At 47.0% G+C, this 10,737-nt stretch overlaps 1 protein-coding gene across 1 annotated transcript; it reads left to right on the top strand.

The window, feature by feature from the left end:
- Nucleotides 1–6,501: 6,501 nt before the first annotated feature.
- LAGE3 (L antigen family member 3) lies at nucleotides 6,502–9,801 on the top strand. The gene is made up of 3 exons (XM_084836070.1): nucleotides 6,502–6,578; nucleotides 8,083–8,211; nucleotides 8,900–9,801. The coding sequence occupies exons 1-3, from the start codon at nucleotides 6,532–6,534 to the stop codon at nucleotides 9,009–9,011; spliced, it is 288 nt and encodes a 95-aa protein (XP_084692196.1). The 5' UTR covers nucleotides 6,502–6,531; the 3' UTR covers nucleotides 9,012–9,801.
- The last annotated feature ends 936 nt before the right edge of the window (nucleotides 9,802–10,737 follow it).

Here is a 10,737-nt window from a genome sequence, read left to right as displayed (position 1 = left end):
ACGGGAGGCTCTTGCCAGCAGAAGTACAACTCCGCTGCCAAAAACACACCTGCGGAAACACTTCTGTGTGCTGAAGAGTTTCCACTCCATCAGTAAAGTTCTGATGGTAGATCCCTGAAAATGGGGTAGAGTCCTGGGTTGAGCTTGAGCCATATGGTGGAGGAACATATCTATGCTAAATCCTTCCCCCTCACTTCATTTTATGGGCGCACCCTCAAAGACAGTGGAAATCTTATGTCAGGACAGGATCTGTTATACAAAATTGCCCTCCTATTAACTGCAACGGGAGGGAAAAAGATAAAATGATTTCTCCCCCACCTTCCACCACACTTTTTACCTGTGTTTCACCCCCCCGCCCCCGAGCTGTGGGTGTTTTGGTTCTGCAGACGTAACTGTACCTCTATATTTCCCTCCCTGCACTCTGCCCCTGGGTAAGTGTGAAACTTTAAGGGCGCAATCCTATGGGGATAGGTGGCCGCCTCTGAACTCTGAGGTGACCGCCTATCCATTGCAGGGCAGAATCCCTTCGGCACTTCAGCTGCCCTGCATTTGCAGCTAGACAGCCAATTTCAGCTGTTTAGCCGTGGGAAGGCGGAGCAGGGGAAATGGCTGCCGACACATAGGATGTGTCGTACAGGCATTTCCACCTTCCCAGCCCTGGAACACCCCCTGGAATGCCCCATTTTCGCCACTCCATGCTCCTCTTCCAAGCGCAGGGCTATTCAAAGCTGCCTGTGAAGCAGTGCAGGACGGGGGGAAGGTCAGTTCTCCGGGAACCAACCTCAGAGTGCGGGCTCTGAGGTCAGTTCCCAGAAACTGACATATCCTATGGCCGTCTAGCCACCGACTAGCAGCCATAGGATTGCTCCCTAAACCACTGCTAAACCATGATATTCAACATCACTGTCAGAATTAATGCTGTTCTAGTAATCAACTTTTGTCTAATTTTGCATGAGGCAAGAGCAGAAATTATCAGTTATAAACTTTCCACAAGGACTCGGGTCTTCTCGATCAATGCTCCAGGGACTCATCTTGTTCAAAATGTGCAAGAGATGTTCCTCCCCCCCCCCCCCCCCCAACAGCTATAACTGGAGCATTCAGACAGACACTGTGGTAGATCCTCCCTCTTTGGGACATGACAAACACGCAATCTTTGGAGATGGTTATTTTTTTTTTATTTCTACCTTCTAAATGGGCCTTCCGCAACCTGGTACCCAGTTGTTTTGGACTTCAACTCTCGGCATGCCATGACCATTGGCTATACTGGCTGAGGCTGATGGGAGCTGAAGTCCAAGACATCTGGAGATCACCAGTTGGGGAAGGCTGCTCTAATACTATCTGGACCTTCTAGTGGGCAGCAGCTAATATTGGCTTGTATGATGTTTCCAAGAGAAAGCCAGATAGCAAAGCCAAGAAACCTGGGCTCATACCATTGAAAGGGACCAAAAAGCCAGGCTGTGTGTTTCCCACAGTGCTGCAATCTTCTGTACATGTGCAAAAAGAAACCGATAACTGTGTGCAGTGGTTGGAACAGCATGGCCAAAACAGATGTGATGTTATCTACTGCCATTTTGTTTTCTGAATTTAAAAGCAGCTATAGGGGGCTCTGCTTGTGATATGAGCAGTGGCTATTGGGAAGAGGAGAGTGTAACCCGTTCCACACATCCTCATGTCACTTTCAGATCCGAATCCCCCTGCTCCAAGAATGCTTTTGAGTCCCTCAACAGGAAAAATACCAGGTACTTTGTATCATGCCCCATTGTGGGGATTGTAGCAGCTTTGGTATGTGTGTGTGTGTGTGTGTGTGTATGTGTGCGCGCGCGCATGCGTCCACATGTGTGTATGGAGGGGGAATGTGATTCAGATCTGGAAAACAGTGCAAGGGAAAGGATTAAACTCTCCCCCCTCCCAGCACCTCTACTTTTAAGTGTGGGAGGAAACACAATGGGGGATCCAACCATGGGTCTCCTGCATCACTTCTGTTTCAGCCCCATCGGATTCACCCTAATTTTAAAGTGTGTAGCCCATGTGGGAGTGGGAGTCCGAGTATCAACGCCAAGAGGTCTCTAGCTGGGGATACCAACCCCAGAGACCGATGCTAGTGAAATACTATTAATCTATGCTCACGGATTTAGACACTGAACACAGGCTGGACTATGTCAGTTATTCATGGAAGAACTTCCTGTGAGGTAAAAAAGCAGGAAGTCGGGTTTGTTTTATTAAGGCAAAGGCCATTAACCACATCATAAACTTAGAATATCATACTCTTCCCATAAAGTGTTCATCTCGTAGGCACAAGGACTGGCCAAGGGAGTCTAGGAGGGGAAGGTGCAGCAAGAGCATACTCTGCTGGGGGAGCGTGGAAAGTGTGGGGGGGAAGGAGGAAGGTGCACACCATGAGAGAAACAGAACCAGAGGCTGTGGACCAAGAGTGGTGGGGTAGCAGTGGCCTCAGGAGTGATGGGGTGGCGATGGCGATGGCCTATTGGAGCCTTCCTGAACCTGGCTCCCTCCAGAAGTTTTGGGCTACATTTCATTTCATTCATTAATTACATTTCTCTACCGCCCAATAGCTGAGTGGTTTACAGAGATTAAAAACCTTAAAAATACAGTATTATGCATAATAGAAAAACAGTTTAGCTACAAGTGTATAAACAGAGCAAACACGCAGACACATATCCAAACTACAGCCCCCATCATCTCTGATTATTGGCCATGCTGACTGGGAGTTCTAGTCCAAAACATCTGGAGGGTGCCAGGGTGGAGAAGCTGATGGGCTTTCTCATGGCCCTCTTGACACTTCAACTATTTTTAACAGGAGTTCTATTTTCCATGAAATAGAGGCTTGAAGAGCCCGCAAGGACAAAGTCGCTCCCATGGGAGCTGGGAGGCAGGGAGAGGTTTCTTTTTAACTCCTTTCTCCCCAGTGTGAGCACCAGTGTCCCTGTAGTCTGTCTAATTGTTGGCGCCGCCTTTCCCTTCCGCACCTCCACTTATTTCAGTGCAATGTGTGTTGTTTTGCCTCCTGCACAGGAGTGAGCAGCTGAGGTGCATGAGGGGAAAACTCTGTCAAAGCTGCTGCTGTTGTTGCTGCCTCACCCTGGGTGGCTGAGATAAAGAGCCCTTTGCCAGTACATCTGGGAGAAAGCAGCTGGTGTGTATAATAAAGCAGGGGTGGAGGGGGTGCTCAGGGCTTTCACTAGGGGCCTTCTTGGCCCTCTGGGCTGCCAGCCATCTATCCTCACGCAGTGATTATTTTAGTATGGCTCTTACCTTCCAAAACAAAACAACCAGCTGTTGAGCTGATGTGGTTGCTCTGTGCCCTGCAGGGCTGTTGCTAGGCCTGAGCAACCAGGGCCCTGAATCTTTTAACCACAGCCCAAATCCATTGGTGCCAATGGAAGGGTTTTTTTTCCCTTGGTTTAGGGAGCAATCCTATGCCTGTTTAGATAGAGAAAAGTCCTACATCTCCCAGCATTCCACAGCCAGCCATGCAAGGGGCAGTTTTCAAGGGGGATCACTACTGGGGCAGGAAGCGTTAGTCCATCCTCCCCTCCTCACATGCTGCAACCGCCTCCCCCATACACACACATGCGAGCGCATACAAATCCCCTTCTCATAGCAATTAAGCATAGAAAAACACCTTCCAGTGGTGCCAATGGAAGCTTTTGAAAGGGCTCATGGAATAAACTTTCCAGCCACTCCCTTGTGCATTTTTTCACACCTGTTCTCAGCCATTGCAAATTAATTTTAATTGAAGAGGAACAACTGATTTAGGATGATCTGGGGATGCGGTGCAAATTAATTAAAGTATTTGTTTTATTTGGTATGATTTGGATAGGAAATTAATTTGGCTGGCTTTGCCTTCTGTGAAATTTAAATAAGTCCTAGTTATTATTTCTAAATTTGCAGTGCCAGTGTGGTATAGTGGTTAGAGTGTTGGATTGGGACTTGGGAGATCCAGGTTCTAGTCTCCACTTGGCCATGAATCTCACTGGGTGACTGACTCTCAGCCTAATCTACCTCACAGGGTTGTTGCGAGGACAAAATGGAAAGGAGGAGGACCATGTAAATCACCTTGGATTCCTTGCAAGAGGAAAAAAGGTGGGATATAAATGTAATAATAATAAATATATAGGTACGAATTAGCATATGTAAATTTCATGCAAATATTTTCAGTGTCCAGATTTCACATCTGTGTAGGTGGACTGTGCCTACACAGCAGGAATGAAAATGTGTGATGCTTGTGTTTGGAGGGGGACATGCTCTGTTTTATTTCTTTACCATTTTAAGGGTGGCAATGTTTATAATAACATTCTGGACAGAATGTTATTAACAGTCTGAACATGGTACCACCTCACGTTCAGACATTTCAGCCACCGTGGCAAAACCACCATATAAATTTATTTGAATTGCAGTGATTTCCCTGCAGATAGTGGGATCTGAAGACTGGAGATAATTTTGCACTTGGCACGAATAGCAACATCTTACACAGTTCAGTAGTGGAAAGTAGGCATGATAGATGAATGGAGCCTCCATATTCAGAAGCAGTATATTCCTGATTCTCATGGGCCACTGCAGATATAAGAATACAAACAGAACTGGGATATTGCCTCCAGCACAATCAGGAGAGAGGTGTTTATATCTTCAGCTGAAGCTCATCAAGAATACAGCAATCAAGCACAGAGAACTCAAGCAATGTACATACCTGTGAATTGTCCCCAAGCATATGATTATGATTGGTATTTAAGGTAGTAGCATAAATTTGACATTCTCATTTCTGATGCTGGCAATTTTGCCACCTTATACTACCAGTCCCCCCTCCCTTAACAACTCCATGTATGACAAGCATAAATTCACGCAGGCATAGCTTCCTTCATCATTCCATCTCAATGCCAGGAAAAGCTGTGCATGTTGGATTGCTGCCTGCTGTATAGCTGTTAAAAGCACAGAATGACTCTGCTGTCATCCCTGTTGGTTTGAAAATTCAGATAAGGGACTTGGCACACTTCCTAAAAGGGCTGCACCTGTTGGATTTCTGCCTGCTGTATAGCTGTTAAAAGCACTGGATGTGACAACTATGCTGTCATCCCTGTTATGAGAAGGGACTTGGCACACCTCCTAAAATGTTGGGAAGTGTTTCTTGAAAACGGAAAAAGCACTGAGGCACAGAGTCAAAGACAGTTTGGTCCCAGAGGGGGAAATGACAGATGGCATTTGAAGAAGGTGCTTTCCCGTTAAAGGCAAAGATAACATGTTGCTATGTAAACTGATAGTGTTTTATTTATATCCCATCCTATCATTAGGTCTCAGGGCAATTACTTGGTTTTTAAAAATGAAAACTGTAAAATACAAAAGCAAGCTTTTTGAAAAGCACACATAAATTGATCCCATATCTGCACATTTTCATGCCAAAACAAGAACTTTCCATGTCACCAGGCTCACACGGTGGGAGCTCAGCTTCTGGAACAGGGATTTGATTTCTTTCTCTCCCTGAGCTGGTTCATACGTGCACGTCCATCATTTAATTTCTCTACACTTAATCATTGCACTCTTGGGGCTGGTTCACATATGCATATTAATCATGGGAGCATTGCAAAATCCAGGGATGAGTTGCATGTGTGAAGGGGATACTGTGGGCTGAACTCTCACATTGCCTCAAGTACAGTATTACACACACACATACACACACTGGAGCCAGTTTTGCACATTCAGCACAGAAGTTATCAAATATAGAGAAATCAAGTGATGAATATTGTTATTCTATTTATAATAAACCATAATCATATAAAACAAGCAGGTGTTGTGTGGATGAGTGCCATTGAAAAGCATTGCATTTGAGGCAATATTAAAGTTCTCTCTACAGTGTTATTCTTCTCCAACCTGGGTCTCTCCAGCCATTTTAGACTGCAGTTCCCATCATCCCCAACCATTCGGTATGCTGTTTGGAGCTGGTGGGGGTTGTAATCCAAACATCAGGAAGGACCCAAAATGTTCAGCAAACAATGGCCACTGAAGTACGTTAGATCTTTCTGAAAGGCCTTAGGCATAATACATCGAATTTCAGAAAGAAATGTAATGTCTGTGGCCATTGGAAAGGAATCAATATGTTTCGAAAGCGAGTCTCTGTCATTCTTCGTAGTATGTGCCCGGCATGCACTTACATGCATGACACAGCCGGTTCACACAATCAAGTGAACTCAATCCCGTGTCGTCAAGCGGTGAACACCCAATGTGTAAACAAGGCTATGGTATTTGAGGTCACATGAAAGTTCTCTCTGAGCGCTGCTTCTTGCAACGCGACGCAAGTCACGGCTTGGTGCTGCTGCCGGCACTCATTAAGGACTGGGGAGCTACGTGTGAACGAGCTCTTTAAAGGGCAGCAGCGAACACAAAGACTCGCTCCGAACGCCGCTCTTTTTCTCTCTCCCCGCCGCTCTCCACGGTGGGCGTGGGTTCCCTTGAGCCACGCCTCCTCGTAACGTCACCGGCCGCCCCCTTGCCCACGTGGGGCGGACGGGGCCAGCGGCGATGGAGGTTTCCGGGGAGGCCGCTGTGAGCGGATCGGGCCTCGCGTTGTATCCAGACACGGGACAAGGGATCGTGAGAAAGGGGTGGACGGGGCGGGAATAGGATGCACCCATGGAAGGGGTGGGGCGGAGGGGGATGGAGAAGTTCATTTCTCTTACATTTCTATGCCGCCCAATAGCTAAAACTCCCCGGGAGGTTCACAGACGTTAAAACCAAGTTATCGGACGCCTGGGTCCCTTTTCTTGACAAGGCAGCATTGGGAAGACCTGCGCGGCGGGAGGTGTCAGTTGATTTGCAAGGGGGAGGGTGGCCCTGTTGGAGGAGGAGGCGGCGGAGTCTCTGTTTGCCCTTTCCTTTTCCTAGGTGGGATGGTCCAGCTGCTCCCCACGGGTATTTTAAAGCAAAGTGTCCTAGAAAAGGGTGCTCCGTACCCACTGTGAGTGGGCGCGGGATAGAAATGAGGAATTAGGGGGAAAGGGCGTAGCTGTCACTGCCTGGCCACCGTATGTCCCTTGCAGCCTGCTGAAAGTACAGAGGCTGGGAAAAAGCAAGGGCAGGTTGTGGCAACAGCTGGTGTTGCAAGCTGAAGGCAGTTTGCAGTACTTCCCCAGCCCCAACCCCACTTTTGATGTTAAAAGTGCAGAAGTCCTGCTCTCTTTTGTAACTGGTCAATGGAAGGGGGGGTGGGGGGACAAACACCCAGTTGTATATAGTAAAACCACAGCACAGTTCCTATTTCTTTATCTTTTCATTTTTTCTGACATACATACATGGATTTGTGTCTATCCATAGGAATGAATACATATGAGAGAGAGAGAGAGAGAGATGAAAATGCAGCTTTCTAGCAATTATACGCAAGTTTCAGCAAAAGCAGACCAGATATCCAAATAAGTATCCATTGAAAGGTGGCGTCTATACAGGTCCTACATTGTAGATTGCGGGGTGAAAAGTGCATTCTGGTTTTGGGGGGGGGGGGGGATAAATTGTGGATCCTAATGCGAACAGGCTACAGCCTGTAAGGGCAAATACTGGAACCTCACTTCATGTGGGAGATTGGACCTTTAATGCTTTGTGACCACACTTGTACTTGGGGTTAGTGTGGTTAAAGAGCAGGGTGTCTTCAGCACTACTCAGATTATGGGAGAAGAGACAGGTTAATGAAATCCACAGGCCAAACCCCCTGACACCTTCCAGTTTAAGCCATGTCATCCCCCACCCCCATCCCCCTGCGGTAGCCATCTAAAAATAAATCACTGCAGGAGCTGACCCAAAATGTCAGGGGTCCTCTGCCCTGTAATTTGAACACTGGTCTTCAGCTTTCTCCATGCATGGTGAAGGATAAAAAGAGGATCCTAATCCACATCAGTGAATGTAATGTACAAAACCAGGGACTAGAAGCTCTCCCACATTAATTAAGCATAGAATACAAAGGTGATCTTCTGCCTTCTTAAAGGCAGAGAGAGTATCTGTTGTGAGAAGGGTAATTTGGGGAGGGGGGAAGCATTCCCATGCTCTCTTGTACATTTTACGTTCTTTAACCTCTAACATCAGTGAGCTGAGCATTCCTTTCCCATCATCGTCATTTGCCCGGATTGCGCTGGGCTCCCTGGCCCCAGACCCTGAGCCCCGCAAAGGAGGGATCAGCAAGGAGCTGAGTGTGACAGAGGACGTCTTGCATGTGTGAGTATTGACCATTTGGGCCCTTCCACAGAGATGGAACTCTCTGTACAAGAGACAATGCCTTACTGCAGCTAAGCCAGCTTTCCCCAACCTGTTGCCCTCCAGATGTTGGACTACATCTCCCATCATTCCTGACCATTGGCCATGCTGGCTGGAGCTGATGGGCATTGTAGTCTAAAACATCTGGAGGGCACCACATGGGGGAAGTCTGTTTCAGTACATGGCACTGAAACAACCGCTTACTGCATCCCTGTTAACCCTTGCTTCCACTTCCCTGCTCTTCTTCTGTTTCCCGTGTGTCAGATTTTACACTGTAAGCTCTGTGGGGCAAAGTATCTGCCCTCTTGTACTCTGTAAAGCACAATGATGGTGATAGACAGACAGACAGATAAGATTTTCTGGCTCTGGCACCAAAATGTCTTGGACCAGTTTTGCCCCTGCAGCTCCCAGGGGCAAAAGGAGGTTTGGGGTCATGCTTAGGAGTCACAGGACACTGTGGGACAGAGTTAAGGAACATCAGCAGACCTAGCGGTGGGAATTCGAGCACTGGACTAGCATGTGGACAGTGTTTCTGGGACATGCTGTTGGAGGAAGTAGTATGATGGTGTGGGAGTGAGTTGTGGGTTTGGACACTATGTGTTTATCCAGTATTTATTACTATTAATTATTACTATTATTTTATTTACAGGCGGTGGAGAGCAAACGAGGCCCGGATCCTGCGTGTTTCTATCAGTTCCTTTCTGGAGCATCTCTCCTTGGTGGTAGAGACTATGGACCTGTTTGGACCCCCTTTGATCTGATAGATTGTTTCAGTGGGCTTCTCAATAGCCTTGGTGGATCTCTGGGCTAGCCCACTAGTTGCTGGTGTCAAAGCAGACACAAGACAGTCCACCCTTGGAGCCAAAATGATGTGGGGACGTGTACTTTGCCCTCTAATTCTCAGGAACATTGGTAGACCTTAGGTACCAAGAAGCAGGCAAGGCTGGAACTGCCTAAGTGTATAGAATCTGGAGTTCTAATATGTTATCCAGTAAGCTGCATGTATCTTAAATATGTTTGAGCCAGCTATCCATATTGCTTATCAATTATATGTACATAAGCAAAATCTTAATAAAAGTGCTTTTTGACACTCCTGAATTAAGGTGATTATGTTGCATAGGGTAAGAAACTTCTGATGTTCGTTGTTTGGAAAAGGGGAAGCCATCTGTTGTCTCGAAATAGAAGCAAGAAAACCATCTAATCTTTGCATCCAATTTGTCAAGCAGGCAGTGCTCTGAGGCTTGTGAGTTTATGGGTGATGACTTTTGAAGTAAATTAAGCTGACAGATCTACGATTCTCTTCTGTTCAGCTGGTTTTATAGGTCTCATTTGAAGTGTTCATGAGAAATTTGTCATCCGATCCATTTTTCCAAATCCAAGCAACAAATTTCCATTGGAAGATACAGGCCCAACTCAAAATTGGTTGGGTACATTCATTCTGCCTTTTCCCATTGTTCTCTTGCTTGAAAAGGCTTACTCAAAGTCACACTGCAATATGAGATTTTGTAGTGTTAAAGATGAATAAACATACATGCCTAATGCTATGCATGCTCCACAGAAGTAATTCCTGTTTTGTTCAGTGGCACTAAAACCCAGGTAGATTTGCAAAGGATTGCCACCAAAGCACTGTTGTGCTTGCACATTTGCTGCAAGCCACACAGCAGTATGGGATTCATCTTTTTAAAGTTGTATAATGCTGAATGAGCTGCTTTAGTGCAAACTGTTTTTTTTCCAAGACAATATCAAAAGAACTGAGGGTTGCAATATCACACAAGCATGCTGAAATGTCTGGCACAAATGGGCACTGCGGCCTTGACAGAAGACTTGTGGATTTCAATAAGGCTGTCAGCAATAACCGGAATAATTTTTGCATTGTGATGGAGAACGAATATGAATTAATCAGTTTCATGACAGATGTAACTTTAAACATACCAGATTGGATCGTGATTTAAGTGTGAGCAACTATGCCGGTGGAAGTAGACTTCCCTACTCCCTCCCTCCCATGGCAGCCCCTCAGCCTGCTCAAGCAGTGCTGGCTTCATGTATTTGAGGGCCCTTGGGCAAGGCACCCTCAATGGGCCCCCTCCCTCAGCGAATCTGCCTTCTCGCTGCCATTGTCACCAGCCGCTGTTGCTCTTCCTCTTTCTCATCGTTGCTGCCTCTTGCTTGCCTGAGAGGCAGAGAGCCATCTGCTGCCCCTCTTCCTCACCACCTCTGTTGCTGGGCCAGAGCAAGAGGCAGGAGAACAAGCAGGCTGCAATGGTGAACCGGAGGTGCAAACCCAGGGGGCCCTTGCCAGTGAGCCCCTGCTGGGGCATGGGCCCTTGACAGGTGCCGAACCATACCTGCTCTTGACGCCAGCCCTATCCTCAAAGTCCTACAGAGAGAGTCAGGAGACACTGCTGAATGGGGTGAGCTGTGGTGTGGGTGGGAGAGGGAATCCCCCCACATTAGCTGGAGGGACCTTCTCCCAGCAAAGCCCTTCCT

The sequence above is a fragment of the Heloderma suspectum genome, chromosome 2 (assembly GCF_057233095.1).
Source record: "Heloderma suspectum isolate Gila_16-S chromosome 2, 16-S_ref, whole genome shotgun sequence".
NCBI lineage: Eukaryota > Metazoa > Chordata > Lepidosauria > Squamata > Helodermatidae > Heloderma > Heloderma suspectum.
The sequence above is the reverse complement of the archived record's forward strand: the minus strand, read 5'-3'. Positions and strand labels throughout refer to the sequence as shown.

Coding starts and splice junctions, on each gene's coding strand:
- LAGE3 (XM_084836070.1), top strand. CDS start 6,532: ATGGAGGTTTCCGGGGAGGCCGCTGTGAGCGGATCGGGCCTCGCGTT. Junction 6,579..8,082: donor AGCGGATCGGGCCTCGCGTT/GTATCCAGACAC, acceptor CTCTAACATCAG/TGAGCTGAGCATTCCTTTCC. Junction 8,212..8,899: donor ACAGAGGACGTCTTGCATGT/GTGAGTATTGAC, acceptor TTTTATTTACAG/GCGGTGGAGAGCAAACGAGG.